Below are 24,856 nucleotides of genomic sequence, written 5' to 3' on the forward strand. Positions count from 1 at the left end.
GATATCATGGAATGAGACACTCCATTCACGCTCCATTCTTCCATCCTTCCTTCCTTCCTTCCTTCCTTCCTTTCTTCCTTCCTTCCTTTCTTCCTTCCTTCCTTCCTTCCTTCCTTCCTTCCTTCCTTCCTTCCTTCCTTCCTTCTTTCCTTCGTTCTTTCCTTCCTTCCTTCCTTCCTTCCTTCCTTCTTTCCTTCTTTCCTTCTTTCCTTCCTTCCTTCCGTCCTTCCTTCCTTCCTTCCTTCATTCATTCATTCATTCATTCATTCATTCATTATGAATGGATTTTAATGGATATCATGGAACGAGACACTTGCTCCATTCTTCCTTCCTTCCTTCCATTCTTCCTTCCTTCCTTCCATTCTTCCTTCCTTCCTTCCTTCCTTCCTTCCTTCCTTCTTTCCTTCGTTCTTTCCTTCCTTCCTTCTTTCCTTCCTTCTTTCCTTCTTTCCTTCCTTCCGTCCTTCCTTCCTTCCTTCCTTCATTAATTCATTCATTATGAATGGATTTGAATGGATATCACGGAATGAGACACTTGCTCCATTCTTCCATGCCTGCATTTTACCTTCCTTCCTTCCTTCCTTCCTTCCTTCCTTCCTTCCTTCCTTCCTTCCTTCCTGCATTCCTTCTTTCCTTCCTTCCTTCCTGCATTCCTTCCTTCCTTCCTTCCTTCTTTCCTTCCTTCCTTCCTTCCTTCCTGCATTCCTTCTTTCCTTCTTTCCTTCCTTCCTTCCTGCATTCCTTCTTTCCTTCACTCAATTCATTACGAATGGATTTTACTGGAAATCACGGAATGAGACACTTGCTCCATTCTTCCTTCCTTCCTTCCTTCCTTCCTTCCTTCCTTCCTTCCTTCCTTCCTTCCTTCACTCAATTCATTATGAATGGATTTTACTGGAAATCACGGAATGTGACACTTGCTCCATTCTTCCTTCCTTCCACCCTTCCTTCCTTCCTTCCTTCCTTCCTTCACTCAATTCATTATGAATTGATTTTACTGGAAATCACGGAATGAGACACTTGCTCCATTCTTCCTTCCTTCCTTCCTTCCTTCCTTCCTTCCTTCCTTCCTTCCTTGCTTCCTTCCTTCTTTCCTTCCTCCTTTCCTTCCTTCCTTCCTTCCTTCACTCAATTCATTATGAATGGATTTTACTGGAAATCATGGAATGAGACACTTGCTCGATTCTTCCTTCCTTCCTTCCTTCCTTCCTTTATCCTGCCTTCCTTCCTTCCTTCCTTCCTTTGTCCTTCCTTCCTTCCTTCCTTCCTTTGTCAACAGGTTTTGTTACCGTGAGAGAAAAATCATCATCATCATCAAACGTCAACATGATTGTTATTTGTACTCATCTAAATTTTCCAAGGTCAATAAAACGACTTTCCAGGCCGCCGTGTGCTTCCCAGCAGAGAATCCCAGCCATGGCAGATGGTGGATCAAGTCAAGTGGCCTCCTGGCCTGAGAAGCAGGCCGAGGCTTTGTGGGAGCAGACACACTTCTATTGTTCAAACACCATTCAGGAGTGTGGGAAGTCGTGTGTCAACGCGGCTCCCAGATCCCTGTATGAATGGAGGGAGGCGCCAATCCGGGATGGGGAATGTTCAGTAATGCACTGGAGGGAAACCTGAACCTCCACACAGATGGAGTCGCTTATAGCTGTTATAGCTATTTAGTTGTTACAAATGTACGCTGTCTCTAACAGTAGGTTGTTAGTTGGTTTTGTTTAAGTTGTAGAGCCGCACTGCATCAACACTAAGTTAACTATTTATAACATTTTAGCATCGTGAAGGAGTTATTCACAAATCACAAATAATAATAATAAAAATAATTACACAATCAGCTGCATGTAGAAAAGGGTACATATAGTGGTATATAGCACATAAGGTAAACATGAGTATGAATGGATGGATATCATTCATCATTACCATATTTTGATTGGCACAACAAATAGTGTCGTTTATATTCATTCTAGTGATTCATTTTACAATTCGGTACTTTCAATTGTTTATAATTTAAAGAAATGTTGTGCCACTTTGAATTCGTTGTATTTTGTCCCCATAGAAGTGCCGTAAATAGTATCAAAAGTTCGGTACGCATGCGCAGTATTGATTTGTAGCAGCGTTAGCTTAGCGGGTACCAACGATTATCTCACACAGAAGCCTCAATTAAAGCCCCGACTCCTACTGGCTGCCATTCATGTTGTAAAAGACTTCCCCTACATGGTAATAAAATTGCTGCAATATTATTATTAATACTATGTGGAGATTTTCGGTTTAAAGTTACAGTTGAGACACTATAGTCTGCTCTCTTGTTGTGTGCATTACTATATATGTTCCGTAGAGGTGTGTTGGTCTCATATTAGTTCCGGGTGAGTCTGCCTTCTATTTGCCTGTCCGTAAAATACATTATACAGTTGACTTTACATATTAAAATGATGTTGTCATACATAGTATTATATTTGCCTGGATATATTTTACAACTAATACAATGTAGATCTGTTTTTAAAAAATATGGCAAATCACTGACAACAAACTAATGTGCAGAATGTCGTAATAACATACTAAATTCCTAAGTTATTCCTCCATTAATTTGTGATATGAAATCAGACGGCAACACAAAGTATTTATATTTCATATATATATATATTTTATGATTCATTTAGTTTTAATAAAGTGATGATCCATCACAAAAGTAGCTGGAAACAAACATTTGTCTTTATAAAAGACACAATATAAGAACAAAATCTGTTCAAATACACAAAGTAAAGACAATTAATTTGTCAGAAATAATTCTCCTTTGTCACAGAATGATAACATCCATGCAAAGACTGCTCAGTTGAACTTTGGTGAGCAAATCACAATTTTACAAAGGTAAAATTCAATAGTTTTTTTTTACACTTTGTTACACATACAATGATGTCCACTGAATGGAAAATTATAATCAATGTGATCAATAACATCATGATTTAACACAATGTTTTCAAATTTACATACCAAATAATGTATGAGCAAGCATGATAGCAAACATATTTTTTTTGCTATTGTTCCATCTAACAAAATACAAAAAATACATTGTGGTTTGTCAAGGATAATCAATATGATTACAAACAAAGTAACCATAAAAATGGTTAAAAAAAATAGCCTCACAAACTACCGATTGCAAAAGCAATCAAATGATATGATCCATGCATCATGCATGACAAAATGTTTTCATGCCGAAAGTGAAAACTATCACTGCTGTTTTTTCAGCAAAATAACAATAAAAAAAAATAATAATCAATGAATGTTGACGACAATTGATCAATATGATCAATACCATTGCCCAGTCTGTTATAATTTCCATGAATATAATATGGAAGTCAGCTGGGATAGGCTCCAGCCTACCTTTGCAACCTTAATGAGTTTAAGCTGCATAGAAAATGGATGGATGAGTATTTAAAAAACTGCATGACAGGAAACTTTAGCCCACATTTGTGATAAGAAATAAACTTCTGTCCAAACAGAAGAAGCTTTGACTTCAATAGTCACGAAATCAGTTCAGTCATCATCGACCCAACATCTTCATGTCAGTCTGTATGGGTCTCCCATGGCCTCCAGGGGGCGCTGTGAGGTGACCTCGCCTTCTTGGTGATGCTGCTGTGGACTGGAGAGCTCAGAGGAGAGAAGTCCTCCGGCAGTCATTGCAATCATTGCAGCGGCGTAAAGAAGCAGACAGTCAACTTTCTTCAGCTTGGTGTTAAGCTCCTGCGTGAGGATGGCAGGAGAGACTTGAGCTGCTCGATGCTGCTGTTGATTCGCTCTCGGCGTAACTTCTCCACCAGAGGCTTTCTGAGCTGCAGAAGAAGAAAAATACACGGATGAAGACACTTCTTGTGGAGTTTTTGAGGAGAAGATGAGGTGATGAGGAATCTTCAACATACCTTGTGTGTGAGTGTCACATGTTGCTGAGAGTTTGTAGAGATTGTAGGTGCCATGGCTGGATGTGTGTGCTGTCCACAATGTGATCTCTACTGGCTTCATGCCTCCTATTTATAGTCCTACATCTCCATATGAATGTGTGCCTCTGGCTCTGGCTGCACTTTCTCACAGTGGCAGCCAATCAGAGAGCTGGATGACACAAAACACCATGCGGCATGCTTCGTGCTATTATTGCCTGCTTGGAGGGGGGGACAATAGTTGCATCTCAGTGGAGCAGCTGGACCACTGAGTGACGTGGGGGGGACCGGGCTCACAGAGCTCTGTGTGAATGTGGGAAAATGGTGACCCTGCAGATCGCAGACCTGCTGCCTGATGTTGCCTGATGCTGCCATCAATGAGACCAGAACACTACTGTACTACAATAAGATGCATGCTGACATGGAACCATGAGTCAAAAAAAAATGCAAAATAAAAACGCACCAAAAAGGAACTTTCTATCCGGAGCTTTAGCTCGCCATATTGGCGTTGAGCGGGTTAAAGGTCAGATCAACTTTCTTGAGAAGTGTGCCAAATCCCTTGAAGTAAAAGGAGAAAAGGCGCAGCTGCTCGTCACTTCTTTCCCACACTCTGTCCTTTAAACACACTCAGCTTTTGCACTACTGCACTTAGTTGACATTTGAACACAACACTCACCGCTGATGCACTGGGTAGCCATTTGGATGCATCACTTTCACTACTAATGCAAAGTTATGTTTGCATGTGTAAAAGAAAATAATATGACAGTGTGTGTTAAAGTGGGTCCCCAGGGTTGCACATGTGAAGCTTTTGTCCCAGGGGGCTTTCTGAGGGAGTGCCCCCTCCTTAAGTTCCCACACTGACAACAATGCAAGTGTGTCCCATTAGCGTCTAAACATGCAAACAGTGACATGTGGAAGGAGAAACTATATTGATGTCAATGGAGTTATTCTTAGAGTTGTAGGTGTGGAAGAGGAGTGCAAGGTGAATTGTAGTGGATTAGGGAGATAGTGGACTCAGGTACTCAGTGTGAGGAGAACCTCCATGTCACTTTCCCACACACACTCCTTGAATGGTGCTGTCCATCAAGCACAAAGCCGCTCTGATTGGAGCCTTTAGATGTTGAAACACACACACACACAAACACACACAGGATGACATCAGCAGCCATCTGGAGGGAAAGCGCACTATTGGTTGACTCTCAGGCTTTTTGCTAGTTTTGAATCATCACAAGGATTCCAGCAGCAAGCTAGCAACTGTTTCCTGAAGTGTGCCAAATCCCTTTGGAGAATAGTGGCCTGCTGGTGGCGTCCTCCATGCAAATCAGGGTACACTAAATGAGCCGCCATTCAATACGTCTTAAAGGAAAACTGTACTTTTTTTTGGAATTTTGCCCATCATCCACAATAACATGTTCTTCTCTTTTCTGTGTGTTCTAAAGATATAAAACATTAGAAAAAGATGCAGCTAAGAATGCACATAATTACGGATCTACTGAAAGCACAAGTCAGACAAAATATGCCCTGCGAGAGGACGCGTCAAAGTAAGGTTATTTGCCTGTACTATGGGCAAAATTCCCCCAATATTGCAGTTTTCCTAAAACAAGCCCTTTGCAAGACTTCTCAGCCATCTTTGCCATTTGAGTCTTTGACTTGTTGCATTCAGGCGCACTCACACAGTGGGGAAATGTCATTGCAACGATTTTCATTACGACATTTTATCTCTTGAACGTCTGCTTTTTAAATCTTGCAATATTGACACACAAGAAATACAATTTCTTCAACATGTTGAAGGAATAGGGCTGCACGGTGGTCTAGGGGTTAGCGCGCAGACCTCACAGCTAGGAGACCAGGGTTCAATCCCACCCTCGGGCATCTCTGTGTGGAGTTTGCATGTTCTCCCCGTGCATGCGTGGGTTTCCTCCCACATTCCAAAAACATGCTAGGTTAATTGGTGACTCCAAATTGTCCATAGGTATGAATGTGAGTGTGAATGGTTGTTTGTCTATATGTGCCCTGTGATTGGCTGGCCACCAGTCCAGGGTGTACCCCGCCTCTCGCCCGAAGACAGCTGGGATAGGCTCCAGCACCCCCTGCGACCCTCGTGAGGAAAAGCGGTAGAAAATGAATGAATGAATGTTGAAGGAATAAATACCAAGCATGTCTCAAAGTGATGACAGAGTTTTTACTCTAGAGGTCAGAGGTCAGCATCAATTGTCCCACAGGACTCTGAGAGAGACCAACCTTTGCTTTCCCACAGCAGCAACAATAGAAGTGTGTCTCATTATGCAGCACATTAGACACACTCTGTGACCTTTGACACATCCATCATGCTTTTATTTTGAAGCCACCTTTCACACTGAGCTGTACCATCATATTCTCTCTAGTCACATGACTTCTGTACACATTTAATTGTCGCTAAGTAGCATTGTTTTGTACTGAAGAGACCGGAGCACACAAAGTTTGCAAGTGACGTCATGTGTTTATTGACGCAGGAAATATGACGTGATGATGCATCACAACAACAACTTGTAGACGCGTACAAGACACGCTGCACAAACAGGAAGTGGAGGGTACATTCACATACACAAAAATGTATACATTAATACCATACATCGGTCTTTAGACAAGACTAAAGAGGGACAGGAAGTGAGCACTCACTCCTCCCAGCATTCCTCATAACAGGAAGCAGGAATTATGGACCTTTAAAACAGATCACATTAATGACACACTCAGTGACATCATCACTGAGCGACGGCAGTGATCTTAAAACAGATCATTTTTCAGTTTTCACATTAGTGAATGTCATCAAATCTAAAATTTGACACAAACAATCACATGACAACACAACATATTATCATATAACAATAAAAGTTGCATCATATTTATGCAAAAAAAAAAACAACCTCAAAATTGAGGACTATTAACAATGAAAACCACATAATGACAAATGTCATCAGAGTATTTACGTTATAAAACATCATCATTACAGATGCAATCAAATAGAACTTTCTGAGTGTGAAAGATGTTGCTGCATTATGCAACATTATTAATCATCATTTTCATATTAAAATATATGAAAAAGAGCAGGCAGTGAATAATGATTGCAAAAGCAATCCTACAGTTCATACAACATGCATGACAAGATCATATTATTGCTGTTGTTTCCATAGGAAGTCAACCAGCAAATTAATCAATATGATCAATGTGATCAATAATATTAGATAATAACATAATTTGTTAACATTTCCATTTAAAAATAAATGAAAAAGTAATTATTTCTAAAATGAAATAAAAAAAAAATATATATATAACTTGGCTTCCATTGTGAAGAACTCAATGCAGTCATCTTTAAACAACATATTTGGGCTGTGTCTACCAAGGCCTCCAGGGGGCGCTGCGGGCTGAGCGCTCCTGTTTTATGATGCTGCTGTGGACTGCAGAGCTCAGAGGAGAGAGGGCCTCCTCTCTCAGCTTCTCCTTACAGGAAGACTGAAGCTGCTTGAAGTTCATCCTTGCACGCTCCTCCGACAGAAAGTCATCCACCTCACGGGCGCAACTGGAGTAACCCTGATGGACAGCCAAGCCGTCCAAAGACTTGAGTCGTTTCAGGAAGGAAACAGTCACCTCCAGGATGTCTGCTTTCTCCAGCTTGGAGTCCGGCTGCTGCTGCGTGAGGAACTCTGGAGGCAAAAGAGACTTGAGCTGCTCGATGCTGCTGTTGATTCGCTCTCGTCGTAACTTCTCCACCAGAGGCTTTCTGAGCTGCAGAAGAAGACGAATACACTGATTAAGACACTTCTTGTGGAGTTGGTGAGAAGATGAGGTGATGAGGAATCTTCAACATACCTTGTGTGTGAGTGTCACATGCTGCTGAGAGTTTGTAGAGATTGTAGGTGCCATGGCTGGATGTGTGTGCTGTCCACAATGTGATCTCTACTGGCTTCATGCCTCCTATTTATAGTCCTACATCTCCATATGAATGTGTGCCTCTGGCTCTGGCTGCACTTTCTCACAGTGGCAGCCAATCAGAGAGCTGGATGACACAAAACACCATGCAGCATGTTTCATGCTTGGGGGGGAACAATAGCTGCATCTCAGGGGAGCAGCTGGACCACTGGGAGGGGGTGGTCACAGAGCTCTGTGTGAATGTGGGAAAATGGTGACCCTGTAGATCGCAGACCTGCTGCCTGATGTTGCCTGATGCTGCCAACAATGAGACCAGAACACTACTGTACTACAATAAGATGCATGCTGACATGGAACCATGAGTCCAAATAAACTTTTAAGGAGTTAAAATGAAAGTGATGAGACTTGAAGAGAAGCAAAGTAGAAGAATAAAGTGAGAAACCTTCAACTCATGTGAAGACCAGTTGTGCACACCAAAATGTTCATGAAGACAACATGAAGGTTGATCGTGACTTTGAAAATAAAAGACTCCAAAAGAGCATCATTGCTATCTGAACAATCCTCCGTGTAAACATGTCAAATTCCCCAATAAACATGTGAAAGTGAAAGTGAAAGTGTGTGATGTCACACATGGACTTTAGAAGCAAGTCCCACGTGTCTACACATAGCATCGTCTTTGGACATGTGTCTTGGTGTGAGTACTAGTAACATGCCACTTTCCCACACTGACTCATGGTTCCTTGTTGCTATGGAAACGGACCATCTGGAGGGAAAGAACACCGATGGCTGCATCTGGTTCTTTGGACAAACTGCTATCAAAAAACTACATAACAGCATCAAAATATCTTCAACCATATTCTTCTGATAATTTGTTTATGTTTATGAACCTGAAGCAAAATAACAACACGACACAAAGGAATTTTACATCCTAAGCTTCAGTTCACCACATGGGGGCGGGGAGGTCAAAGGTCAGGACAGCTTTCTCATGAAGTGTGCCGAATCCCTGGGCAAGAGGAGGAGGTGTGTTTAATGTGGGCTGTGTTCATTAGACACTATTTACACAAATTAAGCAAAATCACATCATCATTTTTCAGTGTTGCAGGTGTGGAAAAGGTGTGAAGGTGACTTGTAGTGGATTAGTGAGATAGTGGACAACCTGCAGGAAGTGTGATGACCGGTACTCAGTGTGAGGAGAAGCTCAATTTCACTTTCCCACACACACTCTTTGAATGGTGCTGTCCATCAAGCACAAAGCCACCATGAATGGAGCCTTTAGAGGAATTGTGTTGAAACACACACACACACAAACACACACAGGATGACATCAGCAGCCATCTGGAGGGAAAGCACGCTATTGGTTGACTCTCAGGCTTTTTGCTAGTTTTGAATCATCACAAGGATTCCAGCAGCAAGCTAGCAACTGTTTCCTGAAGTGTGCCAAATCCCTTTGGAGAATAGTGGCCTGCTGGTGGCGTCCTCCATGCAAATCAGGGTGCACTTTCACACGCTTATCATATCATATGTTACACAAACAACATCTTTGTGTGGCTTATGGAACCTGGGCAGCATCAATGTGATCACGTTCTTCCTCCACTGCCTGGATTCGTGGCAGGGAGGCATAGGAATGGCGATCATACATTTTGCTGAAGTTTATGCAGAAATGTTATATGTTATATGGGCCAAGTGTTGCATTATGGTCTATTTATAGGCCAGTGACAGGCAGTGTTTTGTTGGTGTTCAGTAAAGCAATTATTTATTGCACATGTAAGAGTAGAGTCTGAGGCACTTATAAATAAGTGTGGCCTTTTGATTGGTTGTGTTTTAAATAGGAAATGAAGTTATGTCATGATATGTTTTGTGTTTTGTATGTGTGACATATGTGCGATGTAATTCTTAATATTTATTTGAATATTCATTCATTCATTTTCTACCGCTTTTCCTCACGAGCGTCGTAGGGGGTGCTGGAGCCTATCCCAGCTGTCTTCAGGCGAGAGGCGGAGTACACCCTGGACTGGTGGCCAGCCAATCACAGGGCACATATAGACAAACAACCATTCACACTCACATTCATACCTATGGACAATTTGGAGTCGCCAATTAACCTAGCATGTTTTTGGAATGTGGGAGGAAACCGGAGTACCCGGGAGAATATGCAACATCCACATAGAGATGCCCGAGAGCGGAATCGAACCCTAGTATTTATTTGAATATGTCATTTAAAAGTTAGTTCCATCAAATCAAAGTGTATTTCTATGTTCTTATATTAAAGGAACTCTTCAACTTTAAGCATCACACCGACACACTTTTCCGTCTTCAGGTCAGAGGTCAGCATCAATTGTCCCACAGGACTCTGAGAGAGACCAACCTTTGCTTTCCCACAGCAGCAACAATAGAAGTGTGTCTCATTATGCAGCACATTAGACACACTCTGTGACCTTTGACACATCCATCCTGGTTTTATTTTGAAGCTCTTAAAGTCACATGATGTTTCACACTGAGCTGCGTATCATTCAGTCATACACTAAATATTCTATCTAGTCACATGACTGCTGTGCATATGTAATAGTCGCTAAGTAGCATTTTGTGCTGAAGAGTAATTGCGTGTGATACTGCTAGATTTGATATTGATCCGATACAATTAAACACAAGGCCAGTATCACTGATATTGATACTTTTTAAAAATTAATGTGGCATCATCAATCTGAATCTATCAGTTAATCTTGGATGAAACCTCTGCAGTTGGGCAGGAAACCAACTGAAGTCAAAGTATCGATATTTTTACATTGGTATTGATCAATATTGATACCAACGTTTATATATTGAGCACACAAAGTTTGCAAGTGACGTCATGTGTTTATTGACGCAGGAAATATGACGTGATGATGCATCACAACAACAACTTGTAGACGCGTACAAGACACGCTGCACTCACAGCAAGTGGAGGATACATTCACATACACAAAAATGTATACATTAATACCATACATCGGTCTTTAGATAAGACTGAAGAGGGACAGGAAGGGAGCGCTCACTCTTCCGAGCATTCCTCATAACAGGAAGCAGGAATTATGGACCTTTAAAACAGATCACATTAATGACACACTCAGTGACATCATCACTGAGCGACGGCAGTGATCTTAAAACAGATCATTTTTCAGTCTTCACATTAGTGAATGTCATCAAACGTCCATGGATAGAACATCTAAGATTTCACACAAACAATCACATGGCAACACAACATATTATCATATAACTATAAAAGTTGTCATTGCGTCATATTCATGCAATTGTTCTTCCACCTGATCTGAAGGTGCTCGTAATCAATCAGCGACTTTTAACTTTGACATGACAACCACAAGATACATATCATCATTACTGATGCAATCAAATGTCACTCATGCAACATGCATGACAACATACATTATCTTTCTGAGCACCAAAAACATTATTGCTGCTCTTTCTTTGAGAAAATATCAACCTAAAAACAATTTGGATCAATATGAAGTAACATTATTGGCCATCATTTTCATATAAAAATATATGAAAAAGTGTTAGAAGTGAATAATGATCGCGAAAACAATCTGACAGTTCATACAACATGCATGACAAGATCATATTATTGCTGTTGTTTCCATAGGAAGTCAACCAGCAAATTAATCAATGTGATCAATATGATCAATAATATTAGATATTGCATTACAAATGCAATCAAATGTGATTCATGCATCAAGCATGATTAAATGCGTTTTCATCATAATTTCCAATAAGAAATTAAAAAAAAAGATGTACATATAACTTCTGTCCAAACAGAAGAAGTGAAGAAATCTGTGCACATGTTCATGTCAGTCTGTCCGCATCTACCATGGCCTCCAGGGGGCGCTGTGGGCTGAGCTCTCCTGCTTGCTTTCGCTGCTGCGGACTGGAGAGTTCAAAGGAGAGAAGTCCTCCTCTCTCAGCTTCTCCTCACAGGAAGCCTGATCCTCCACCTCAAGGCCGCAACTGGAGTAACCCTGATGGACAGCCAAGCCGTCCAAAGACTTGAGTCGCTTCAGGAAGCAAACAGTCATCTCCAGAACATCTGCTTTCTCCAGCTTGGAGTCCGGCTGCTGCTGAGTGAGGAACTCTGGAGGCAAAAGAGACTTGAGCTGCTCGATGCTGCTGTTGATTCGCTCTCGGCGTAACTTCTCCACTAGAGGCTTTCTGAGCTGCAGAAGAAGAAGAATACACTGATTAAGACACTTCTTGTGGAGTTGGTGAGAAGATGAGGTGATGAGTAATCTTCAACATACCTTGTGTGTGAGTGTCACATGCTGCTGAGAGTTTGTAGAGATTGTAGGTGCCATGGCTGGATGTGTGTGCTGTCCACAATGTGATCTCTACTGGCTTCATGCCTCCTATTTATAGTCCTACATCTCCATATGAATGTGTGCCTCTGGCTCTGGCTGCACTTTCTCACAGTGGCAGCCAATCAGAGAGCTGGATGACACAAAACACCATGCATCATGCTTCATGCTCTTATTGCCTCCTTGGGGGAGGACAATAGTTACATCTCAGGGGAGCAGCTGGACCACTGGGGGAAAGGAGGGGTTCGCTTACAGAGCTCCATGTGAATGTGTTGACCTTGTAGAGACCACAACTGCTGCCTGATGTTGCCATCAATGACTTTCAAGCAGCACACGCCATTATGAAAACTAATTCAAGATCTAGATCTTCACCAAAATATGATCGATCTAGTGTTGTTAGTGTTTGTGTTTTCTATCTCCATTTGTTCCCTTGCTAACTGCTGTGGAAGGTAGCATTGATTTAAGACAGAACTGCAGCATCACATTACAACAAAAAGATCAGTGAGACAGCAGCAACCAGCAGCAGTGTGATGGCTGGTGAGGAGAAGCTCCATGTCACTTTCCCACACACCCTCGTTGAATGGTGCTGTCCATCAAACACAAAGCCACTCTGAATGGGGCCTTTAGATGAATTACGTTACGTTGAAACACACACACACACACACGGGATGACGTCAGAAGCCATCTGGAGGAAATGGAGAGAGAGCGCTATTGGTTGACTCTCAGGCTTTAGATGTTTTGAATCATCACAAGGACCCAAGCAGCAAGCTAGCAACTGTTTCCTGAAGTGTGCCAAATCCCTTTGGAGAATAGAGGCCTGCTGGTGGCGTCCTCCATGCAAATCAGGGTGCACTTTCACACACTCATCATATACATAATATGTACATACGTATGGAAGTGTGTAGTCATCATAGCTTGTTGGAAACCAGCAACATTAACATCATTTTTATATGCAGTACTTTATCTGATGATAAGTGGATACTACAAATGTTTAATTGTATTTCTGTGTGATTTACTGAATTGCATTTGATATAATTATATAATATAATATATTAGAATTATATAATATTATAATTCTGTATATTTTGTATTTTCATTTTTAATAGATGTGTCTGCACCTACTTCACCAAAACAAATTCCTAGTATGTGTTTGATCATACCTGGCAATAAACAATTTCTGATTCTGATTAATTGAATCCTTTATTTTAATGTTGTTGTTTAATGTTCTTTATTTTAATGTTCTTAATTTGTGTGCGTATTTCTATGTTGTTATCACTTTCAAACTTATCGTTTTAAAGAGACTTTTAAAGTTTAAGTATCACGCCGACACACGTCTGTGTCTTCGGGTCAGAGGTCGGCATCAATTGTCCCGCCGAAGTCTGTGAGAGGCCGAACTTTGCTTTCCCACAGCAGCAACAATAGAAGTGTGTCTCATTATGCGGCGCATTCAACACACTCTGCGATAGCCACGACTAACTGGGAGCGTTTTGCATGTCAGCTGACCTTTCACCCTTTGGTGCATGAGTAGTTCCCACCAAACGGATGGTGGGCAACAAGTGAGAGACATATTGAGCTAATAGTGAATTTGATTAAATCCACTATGCTGGAATGTTGGATGTTCTACTCGCGGTATGACTTGATAGTTGATTTTTATAATTGTGTAATTATCATAAAGAACAAATATAGTATCAAATAGATGCTCAGATTATTGATACCGCATTGTTTGTTAGGATTGACGTAAATATGTGATATTTTATATTCATATTAGTATCCTGCTAGAGTAGGGAGTAAACAGCCATTCTATAAAGCTGCTACTTTAAAAATGTATTGTTTTTCTTTTTATAATGGACTTTAGACAAACAGTATAGCATTTATACAATTAGCAGGATTCCACCACCACTTTCTTGAAGGGGTGGCACATGGGAAAGAAGCCTAGAAGCTACATTTTGGGGTGGGATGCTCTAGACCAGGGGTGGGCAAACTTCTTGACTCGCGGGCTGCATTGATTAAACAGAATTTACGGGGGTACCAGACTATATAATATATTACATGTAACAGTCCATTTTTACATGCATATTTTTACACATATTTCACGTAAAAGTGTCATGCAATTTGCTATATGTGCACTTTGAGATCATTTATTTGATGTAAAGTGTGTTTTAAATTAAATGTACTATTATTATTAATATTATTATGTGCTTGTGTCCCTTTTTTCAGGAGCATTTTGTAAACAACAGACCACATCAAATAACAAAATTGATAAGGTCAAAAGGTTGGCTCAAGCCATGATGCCAGGTTGTATGTTGAGTTTAAATAAAATACTTTTGGAAAGAACAGTATTCCAGCACTTGGTGGGCCGGATGTGGCCCCCGGGCCGTAGTTTGCCCACCCCTGCTCTAGACAGATGGAGGACAGAGGAATTTATTTTCACTGTTTTACGTCATCAGTGGAAGCATTCACCACCCGTACAATAATAATAATGGAGTGTGCTGGGTGAAAGTAGTATCAAACAGCAAGTCTGCACTCGACAGGGTCACCACTTTCCCACATTCACACAGAGCACTGGGAGCCCCTCCGCTTCATTTAACCCCCCCAGTGGTCCAGCTGCTCCCCTGAGATGTAACTATTGTCCCCCCCCCAAGGCAGGCAATAAGAGCACGAAGCATGCCGCATGGTGTTTTGTGTCATCCAGCTCTCTGATTGGCTGCCACTGTGAGAAAGTGCAGCCAGAGCCAGAGGCACACATTCATATGGAGATGTAGGACTATAAATAGGAGGCATGAAGCCAGTAGAGATCACATTGTGGACAGCACACACATCCAGCCATGGCACCTACAATCACTGCAGCCATCAGCAACTCTCAGCAGCATGTGACACTCACACACAAGGTATGTTGAAGATTCCTCATCACCTCATCTTCTCCTCACCAACTCCACAAGAAGTGTCTTCATATTCATCATGTTTCTTCTTCTGCAGCTCAGAAAGCCTCTGGTGGAGAAGTTACGACGAGAGCGAATCAACAGCAGCATCGAGCAGCTCAGGTCTCTCCTGGCTCCAGAGTTCCTCACGCAGCAGTCGGACTCCAAGCTGGAGAAAGCAGACGTCCTGGAGGTGACCGTTTGCTTCCTGAAGCGACTCAGGTCTTTGGATGGCTCGCCGGTGCATCGAGGTTTCTCAAGGTGTGCACATGAGGTGGAGCATTTCCTGTCAAAGGAGCAAGCAAGGACGCACTTCCAGCAGATTCAGTCTTCCTGTGAGGAGAAGCTGACAGAGAAGGACTTCTTTACTCTGCACTCTCCAGTCCACAGCAGCATCACCAAAGAGGAGAGCTCACCCCACAGCGCCCCCTGGAGGCCCTGGCACTGATTTCTATTGAAGTCACATCTTCTCTTTCTTCCTGGATAGAAGTTATATTTTAATTTCTTATTTCTTATTAGAAATGAAAATATACTTAGTCATGCATAAATCACGTGTGTTTTATGTTTCCATGGAAATGCTAACAATGTATGTAAAAATTATTGATCATATTGATTAATTTGCTGGTTGACTTCCTATGGAAACAACAGCAATAATATGATCTTGTCATGCATGTTGCATGAACAGTCGGGTTGCTTTTGCAATCATTATCATTCACCGCTAACACTTACTCATATATTTTTTATATATGAAAATGATGACCAATAATGCTACTTCAGGCTGGTATTGATCATATTGATCCAAACTGCTTGATATTTTCTCATAGAAAAGAGCGTTAATAAGGTGAAATAAGTTGTATTTTGTCATGCATGTTGCATGACTGACATTTGACTGCATCAGTAATAATGATATGTTATAACGTGTTTAAATACTTATGGTTTTCATTGTTCCAAGTTAAAAGTCCTTTTTTGGATGGTTTGTGCATTCAGCATGGATGTGTGATAAATATGATGCAATGACAACTTTTATTGTTTTATGATAATATGTTGTATTGTCATATGATTGTGTCTATAAATGGACATTTGATTAATTTCATTAATGTAAAGACTGAAAAATGATCTGTTTTAAGATCATTGTGCTTTTCTTCACTCAGTGATGATGTCACTGTCATGTTCGGACTAATGTTCGAGTCCTCAGAATAATGTGATCTGTTGTAAGGTCCATTCCTGGAAGGAGTGAGCGCTCACTTCCTGTCGCTCTTTGGTCTTGTCTAAAGACTGATGTGTGTTATTGATATATACATTTTTGTATATGTGAATGTATCCTCCACTTGCTGTAAGTGCAATGTCTTGTACGTGTCGTACATGTTGTTGTGATGCATCATCACATGATGTCATGTTCTCTGCGTCAATAAACACGACATCACTCACAAATTTTGTGGCCTCTGCTCTCTTTGTTTTCTGTGGTGGACATTCTGCTGTTGCTACTAGAGTTTTGAACTATGTTATTTCACACACACAAAAAACATGTATGTCAAGCACACAGTCGCCATTTTGTTTCCCACAAGTAGAGCTGCACAGCTAATCAACAAAAGTGTCCCTTTCTACTTTTTCAGACAACTCAAACACAAAGCATTTTTGTTATTTTAAACATCTAAAGAAAAAACATATACTGTACATGTCTACCTAAACAAATACATAAAATATAAACCGTGCCATTATCCTCCTAACTGACGTCGGTTAGCTAGCTTACAGTACCATGTGGCGTCTACAACGTGGTACCAAACTGTCTCAAAAAGTTTCCAAAATGCACCAAACATGCTCAAAAATGTTCACATGTTGCAGCACATCAACGAGTACATAAAATGCCAGTGACATACCTGAAAAGGGGGAAATATGTGAATAAGGACGGCCGGACAAGATGGCATCCTCATCCAGAATGGAGTGCCGCCGCCATGAGCTCCCCTTTCGGCCTTAGCAGACATAGACAATCGATCCACGATTAACTGGTTCAGAGTGCATTGTAAATCAATTTTAAATAGATGTAACTCTTTTTAGTGAGCACCTTGCAACACAAATAATATATCACAACTACAGAATGTTGGGTAATGATAACAATTCTTTACAGGTGTGCAGTCCAAAGGTCGGAATATCCGCATCCAGATTTATGGCGTCTTATTTGTTGTCACGTGACACCGCAGGTAGGTGTGTGTGTTTATAAGGGAACAAAACATACAAAAACCGTGCTAGTAAGCATACAAACTAACATGAAACAAGCAGAAGCACGTCTTACTGCAATGCTTATAAAACCACAGGTCAGCTTTATGAACAAAAATGCACAGCAACACAACACATTAGATGTTAGCAGTACACTATATAAGCACCTTGAAAGGGCAAGCTAACAATCCAACTACTAGCCCAGAAGCTAGCAACCAATTCGGTGGTTCGGTGTAAAAGGAACTCACACAATACAATACTACAACACGGTACAAAGAGCGTTTAACATTAAAGAAGCGAGATATAAACAAGTTACTCACCTTTATAGACGTACACTGCAACTTAAAATGTAAAAAAAAGGTGTGTTAAAACAACTTCTCCCCAAACTACACGTCCGCCGTGATACATTCAGGTGCCCATTTAGCGTAGTAATTTTGAGCTACGTTTAGATACACGTATAACTTCACAGAAAAAAGAGAATGGGCACTACTAAAAAGTCTATTGTACACTGATATCACCAAGAAAGCACACAAATTAAGGAAGCAGGGAAAAAATCGAACTACAAGGACGGATTATAATAACACAAAGCAATATTTTAGACAATTCAATGACCCCTTCAAGGTAATCGCAATCTCAGAAACTTGCAATAATGTTGATTAAAACATGGATTTTGAAGTGAACTCCATCAATGTAAGTAATAAGAGTAGAGGGAATGTTAAATGATATATTGCTCTACAAACACATATAACACATTCTTATATGTCCTGATCATTGTCTTATGTTACTTCATATATGGTAAATGGTACATGTTGAGAGATAATATTTAGTGTATCACTGAATCACGTGATGCAGCTCAGTGTGTGTGAAACATCATGTGACTTTAAGGACTTCTAAATAAAGGCATGATGGATGTGTCGGGGGGGTCACAGAGTGTCTAATGTGCTGCATAATGAGACACACTTCTATTGTTGCTGCTGTGGGAAAGCAAAGGTTGGTCTCTCTCAGAGTCCTGTGGGACAATTGATGCTGACCTTTGACCTGAAGACATAGACGTGTGTCAGTGTGAGGTTTAAACTTTAAACGTTGCTTGCTGAAAGAAGAAGAAGAAATACACTTTGACTGGGATGTAGTAAATAGCTTTTAAGGAAAAAGCAGTAGAAAATGAATGAATGAATGATATATTCAAATGATTTACATAAAAATGAAGAATTACATTAAGTGAGTGTAATTTAGTTCAATTAATCTAGCAGATAATATTTGCATGAATTAAAATGTCAATTTATTATCAGGCAATAATTATTTAAAAAAAATAAATAAATGTTGTGAATATTGCTGCTTCTCAGCAAGCCATGATGACATCATACTTTTGTATGTATGTACCGTGTTACATATGATATGATAAGCATGTGAAAGTGGACCCTGATTTGCATGGAGGACGCCACCAGCAGGCCACTATTCTCCAAAGGGATTTGGCACACTTCAGGAAACAGTTGCTAGCTTGCTGCTGGAATCCTTGTGATGATTCAAAACTATCACAAGCCCGAGAGTCAACCAATAGCACGCTTTCCCTCCAGATGGCTGCTGATGTCATCCTCTGTGTGTGTGTGTGTGTGTTTCAACACTATTCATCTAAAGGCTCCATTCATGGTGGCTTTGTGCTTGATGGACAGCACCATTCAAAGAGTGTGTGTGGGAAAGTGAAATCGAGCTTCTCCTCACACTGAGTACACACTTCCTGCAGGTTGTCCACTATCTCACTAATACACTACAAGTCACCTTCACACATTTTTCCACAATTGCAACACTAAAAATAACTTCTCTCATTTGGACATCAATATAGTTTCTCCTTCCACATGTCACTGTTTGCATGTTTAGACGCTAATGGGACACACTTGCATTGTTGTCAGTGTGGGAACTTAAGGAGGGGGCACTCCCTCAGATAGCCCCCTGGGGCAAAAGCTTCACATGTGCAACCCTGGGGACCCACTTTAACACACACTGTCATATTCCACTGTTTTATATTTAGACTGATACGCTTAAATGTCCACTATAAGTGTATCGATAGTGAGAGTGCTGCATAAAAATATAGTTCAGCACATAAGAGTGTTGCATTCAATGACACAGTGTGGGTAAGTCGTGTAGAGCAGGGCTGAGAGGGAATCCATTCAACCCACCAGCAGCTGCTTTCTCCTTGTGCTCCTCCAAGGGATTCGGCACACTTCACAAGAAAGTCCTGACCTTTGACCTCCCCGCCCACATGTGGCGAACTGAAGCTTAGGATGTAAAATTCCTTTGTGTCGTGTTGTTATTTTGCTTTAGGTTCATAAACATAAACAAAGTATCAGAAGAATAGAGATATAGTTGAAGATATGATGCTTTTATGTAGTTTGTTGATGGTGGTTTAAAGCGTCCAAAGAACGTTTATTCCAGCCAGATGGTTCGTTTCTATAGCAACAAGGAACCATGAGTCTGTGTGGGAAAGTGGCACGTTACTAGTACTCAAACCAAGACACAAAACGATGCTATGTGTAGACACGTGGGACTTGCTTCTAAAATCCATGTGTGACATCACACACTTTCACTTTCACTTTCACATGTTTATTGGGGACTTGACATGTGCATGTTGTCCCCCCGAGGAGGCTTGTTCAGGTAGCATTGGTGCTCTTTTGGGGTCTTCTACCTTCAAAGTCAGGATCAACCTTCATGTTGTCTTCATGAACATTTTGGTGTGCACAACTGGTCTTCACATGAGTTGAAGGTTTCTCACTTTATTCTTCTACTTTGCTTCTCTTCAAGTCTCACTTTCATTTTAAATTTGGACTCATGGTTCCATGTCAGCATGCATCTTATTGTAGTACAGTAGTGTTCTGGGTCTCATTGATGGCAGCATCAGGCAACATCAGGCAGCAGGTCTGCGATCTGCAGGGTCACCATTTTCCCACATTCACACAGAGCTCTGTGACCACCCCCTCCCAGTGGTCCAGCTGCTCCCCTGAGATGCAGCTATTGTTCCCCCCCCAAGCATGAAGCATGCCGCATGGTGTTTTGTGTCATCCAGCTCTCTGATTGGCTGCCACTGTGAGAAAGTGCAGCCAGAGCCAGAGGCACACATTCATATGGAGATGTAGGACTATAAATAGGAGGCATGAAGCCAGTAGAGATCACATTGTGGACAGCACACACATCCAGCCATGGCACCTACAATCTCTACAAACTCTCAGCAGCATGTGACACTCACACACAAGGTATGTTGAAGATTCCTCATCACCTCATCTTCTCCTCACCAACTCCACAAGTGTCTTCATCAGTGTATTCTTCTTCTTCTGCAGCTCAGAAAGCCTCTGGTGGAGAAGTTACGCCGAGAGAGAATCAACAGCAGCATCGAGCAGCTCAGGTCTCTCCTGGCTCCAGAGTTCCTCACGCAGCAGCCGGACTCCAAGCTGGAGAAAGCAGACATCTTGGAAATGACCGTCTGCTTCCTGAAACGACTCAAGTCTTTGGACGGCTTGGTTGTCCATCAGGGTTACTCCAGTTGCGCTCGTGAGGTGGACGACTTTATGTCGGAGGAGCGTGCGAGGATGAACTTCCAGCAGCTTCAGTCTTCCTGTGAGGAGAAGCTGGGAGAGGAGGCCCTCTCTCCTCTGAGCTCTGCAGTTCACAGCAGCATCACTAAGGAGGAGAGCAGCGCCCCCTGGAGGCCCTGGTAGACACAGACAGACTGACATGAACATGTCGATCAAAAATAACTTCACTGATTTCTTCTTCAGACAGAAGTTATATTTTTATTTCTTATTAGAAATCTATTATTTAGTCATGCATAATGCATGAATCAAATCTGACTGCATTTGCAGTGTTTACTTTTTCATGTATTTTTCATAGAAATGCCAACAAATTATATTAATGTGTAATATTATTGATCATATTGATCACATTGATTTAATTGCTGATTGACTTCCTATGGAAACAACAGCAATAATATGATCTTGTCATGCATGTTGTATGAAACATGGTAACAAACTATGTTGATATATGACGATATTGATCAGCTGAAGTCATCTTTTCCTGTTCATCGGAAGTTTTTATGTGTTATTTCTTCAAGAAATGAATCAAAATACCTTTCAAATTAAGAAAGAATATTTAATTATCATGCACAATGTATGAATTCAAATGAGCATCCTGTATCCTCCATGTTTATATCATAATGATGTCAATTTGTCAGGTCAGTCATTGTGTCTTTCCTGTGGAAGACATGACCTGATTTCAAGTCAGTATCTGATATTGTGGTTTCATGCTTCTTTGTACTTTCTGCTTTTGTTTCAATGTACCAATTATTTTATTATGCCCATTCATTTTTGTCTTTTGTAAAGACTTATGATATCCTCCACTCGCTTTTGAGTGCAAAATGTGTCTTGTGGAAATCTAACAAGTTGTTGTTGTGATGCATCATCACTTGCTTACAAACTTAGGATGGATTATTGTTCAATAAACTGCACGTGAAATGAAAATATTGTGTATGTATATTTATGTCAGTGGTGTTCAGTCAGGGCCAGCAAGGCCCTCTTTGCTGGCCTTACTATTACCAGAAGTACTAACCCAGGGGTTCTTAACCTTTATGATGAGAGTGGCCCGGTCTCCATTAAATATTAACACTGTATAGATTTAATTGATGTTATTCATGTTTTCAATAATCAAATCCACTCACTGCTTAACAAGCTAACAAGCTAATACCTGAATAAAGTTTAATGAATAATGACATCATAAAATGTGATAATCACAAATATTTTCATTAGTTTTGTCTTAATAATTAATGGAACAAATCAAACAAGAAAAAATGTGACGTTAGGCTTATTAATAAAAAATTAATAAAGTATTAATATTCATAAAAATCTATAAAATCAATCAATCAATAAAAATGGTAGTGATAAAAAGCCGTTCTTGAAGTCAGGATTGTACTTACGTAATAATGTAGTCATTTTTGGGGGGATTAGCACCATTTTTGTCTTAATTTTTTCGTTTTAATAACGTCTCCATTGCTAGGTGTAGTTGAATGTCTTCCTCTGATTTTCTGTTAGCTTGTTAAACAACTGACTGACACACTACCGCTACCATCTGGTCGGAAGCTGTATTGTAACTGAGCGTCTCATGGATAACAGAGTAGCATAGCAGCTAGCAAAAAGTGGCGCTTGAGGCACAAGTTTGGGTCGCGGCACATTCTATGGTAAAGAATCACACCCAACACTTTGGGCCCTTCTCATTTGTAAGCATAAAATACATATATATATTTTTAATTCTGCTATTTAATTTAATTTAATATGATATCTGGATTTAGACATTACCCTGAAATGACATACAGTATTCGACCAGTAGTTGGCAGCAGAACTGAAGTAATGGAGCTCCACTGTTTGAGTTTGTTATACGAGGAAAAGAAAAACATATGACAACAAATACTGTCTGGATGAATCGACAGAAACAGCAAAGGGTGTCCAATGAAATAAGAGCAATGATTTAGGATCATGTCATCAATGGGGGAATGACGATGAGTGAAGCTGCTGCCATGATCCAGTTAATACATGTAACGGTAGACCAATGTCAGGCTTGGATTGGTCATGCCAGGTGATTCTCCCCCGCATGCCTGGCAAGGGGGAGAAATATACACTGGGATGTCGATGAGAATCTCTGGCCAACTCCAGAAAAGTGGAAAGGAATGGTGAGTAACCCTCATGAAGAAAAGCAAAAGGAGAAAACGCACCTCATCACCTTGGTGCATTGGAGCCCAAAGAAGCCACAGGGGATCCACTACCTGTGGGGGCAAGTATAAGGATCCGGTGCATTGAGTTTTTGGTGGCGGTCGAAGGCGGGCGCCTGGGCAACCTGGTCTTCACCGTCCAAAGGAAGGAGCCCAAACTAGTGCGAGAAATTGAGACATTCTGACTAGATAAAGTCGGAATCACCTTCACCCAGAGTTTGGGTTCTGGAACCAGACTCCTACAGAGGGGCTAGATCCAGGACACCCCCTGGTGAGGTGTTCAGGGCACACCCAGCCTGGGGCAGACCTAGGACATGCTGGAGGGATAAGCCCAGGAAAATGGATGGATGAACAGACATTCATTCATCCATTCATTCATTTTCTACCACTTATCCTCACGAGCGTTGTTGGGGTGCTGGAGCCTATCCCAGCTGTCTTCTACACCCTGGACTGGTGGCCAGCCAATCACAGGGCACATATAGACAAACAACCATTCACACTCACATTCATACCTATGGACAATTTGCATCATATTCATTCATTTTCTACCACTTATCCTCAAGAGGGTCATGCTGGAGCCTATCCCAGCTGTCGTTGGTCACCAGCCAATCACAGGGCACATATAGACAAACAACCATTCACACTCACATTCATACCTATGGACAATTTGGAGTCGCTAATTAACCTAGCATGTTTTTGGAATGTGGGAGGAAACCGGAGTACCCGGAGAAAACCCACGCATGCACGGGGAGAACATGCAAACTCCACACAGAGATATAGGCGAGGGTGGAATTGAACTTGGGTCTCCAAGCTGTGAGACCTGCGTGCTCACCACTCGACCACCGTGCAGCCTCAAAATGTTTTGTTTTACTTAATTTTATGGCTACTTTTTTTTGGAATTATGTTTACCGTGCATTCCGGTCTATCAGTCATTCCCACTAAATTGAATGAATGGCATATTGTCGCACGCACAAGTCCGTGAGGAACAGGCATCTCTTTATTTAACAAGAGCCAATCCTGAGCCATAAAAAAAAAACACATGACAAGCTTGTCAACCCGTTGGAAATTCCAGGAGGTCATGACTCAATTTAACAGCTCACATGACCAGGTTGGCCGTGACGTGTATGCCTTAATTATACTAAAAGATTTAATTCATCTAATTCATTAAATGAATGAAATAAAGCCACGGTCCAACAAAAACAAAGAAAAGGCAAAAGCAGCATGACAGCTATGAATAGGCCAGCAAACAAAAGCAAAAAAAAGTGATCTTTTGACCATGAGTGTGTGTGTGAGAAACCTTTTGAAAATGTGCAGTTTGATTTGACTGCTGCATGAAAGCAATCAAGAAAAAATGTAATTCATACCACAACTATAATTTACTAGCTTTACTGGCACTGTGCTACTAATGAAGTGGTACCGACACAACACACACACACACACACACACACACATACAAGTGAATGGAATGAGTCAATACTGTAACTCTTCTGCAATCACAGGCTGACTTCATCCTTCAACCAGTCCTCTGTATTTGTGTGTGTGTGTGTGTCGGTGTATGCGAGTGCATGTGCGTAAGTGTGTGTGTGTGTGTGTGTTGGTCAGCATTGCGTGTTGATTGCACATCATTACGACAGAAAGGAGTCTGATGGTGATGGAGGGAGTGAGTGTGTGTTTTGTTTTGTTTGTTTCAGTCAGAGTTAGTGTGTGTGTGTGTGTGTGTGTGTGTGTGTGTGTGTGTGAGTGTGTGAAGGTTATTGCCTGCAGTTGCATTTGATGGGCACACAGGGAGAGCAATCAAAG

At 41.1% G+C, this 24,856-nt stretch overlaps 4 protein-coding genes across 10 annotated transcripts; 2 read left to right on the forward strand and 2 right to left on the reverse strand.

The window, feature by feature from the left end:
- Positions 1–6,916: 6,916 nt before the first annotated feature.
- LOC131105966 (transcription factor HES-5-like) lies at positions 6,917–17,728 on the reverse strand. Of its 7 annotated transcripts, none has more exons than XM_058054550.1 (4): positions 17,631–17,728; positions 16,974–17,066; positions 7,776–8,838; positions 6,917–7,691 (listed from the first exon to the last, which is right to left on the reverse strand). In XM_058054550.1, the coding sequence occupies exons 3-4, from the start codon at positions 7,827–7,829 to the stop codon at positions 7,302–7,304; spliced, it is 444 nt and encodes a 147-aa protein (XP_057910533.1). In that variant the 5' UTR covers positions 7,830–8,838; positions 16,974–17,066; positions 17,631–17,728; the 3' UTR covers positions 6,917–7,301. The 7 variants fall into 7 exon arrangements, 3 of the variants coding, with proteins under 3 accessions (XP_057910533.1, XP_057910534.1, XP_057910532.1); XM_058054551.1 differs by lacking the exon at positions 17,631–17,728 and adding an exon at positions 17,220–17,616; XR_009120035.1 differs by lacking the exons at positions 6,917–7,691; positions 7,776–8,838 and adding exons at positions 12,499–15,442; positions 15,513–15,575.
- On the reverse strand, positions 10,561–12,269 carry LOC131105969 (transcription factor HES-5-like). The gene is made up of 2 exons (XM_058054554.1): positions 12,125–12,269; positions 10,561–12,040 (listed from the first exon to the last, which is right to left on the reverse strand). Exons 1-2 carry the CDS (start codon positions 12,176–12,178, stop codon positions 11,693–11,695), a joined length of 402 nt encoding a protein of 133 aa, XP_057910537.1. The 5' UTR covers positions 12,179–12,269; the 3' UTR covers positions 10,561–11,692.
- Positions 14,995–15,664, forward strand: LOC131105965 (transcription factor HES-5-like). Its single transcript, XM_058054548.1, has 2 exons — positions 14,995–15,066; positions 15,155–15,664. Exons 1-2 carry the CDS (start codon positions 15,004–15,006, stop codon positions 15,542–15,544), a joined length of 453 nt encoding a protein of 150 aa, XP_057910531.1. The 5' UTR covers positions 14,995–15,003; the 3' UTR covers positions 15,545–15,664.
- A 2,401-nt stretch (positions 17,729–20,129) lies between the features above and the next one.
- LOC131105968 (transcription factor HES-5-like) lies at positions 20,130–21,017 on the forward strand. Its single transcript, XM_058054553.1, has 2 exons — positions 20,130–20,555; positions 20,640–21,017. Exons 1-2 carry the CDS (start codon positions 20,502–20,504, stop codon positions 21,015–21,017), a joined length of 432 nt encoding a protein of 143 aa, XP_057910536.1. The 5' UTR covers positions 20,130–20,501.
- Positions 21,018–24,856: the final 3,839 nt, after the last annotated feature.

The sequence above is a fragment of the Doryrhamphus excisus genome, chromosome 18 (assembly GCF_030265055.1).
Source record: "Doryrhamphus excisus isolate RoL2022-K1 chromosome 18, RoL_Dexc_1.0, whole genome shotgun sequence".
In the NCBI taxonomy this organism is placed as follows: Eukaryota; Metazoa; Chordata; class Actinopteri; order Syngnathiformes; family Syngnathidae; genus Doryrhamphus; species Doryrhamphus excisus.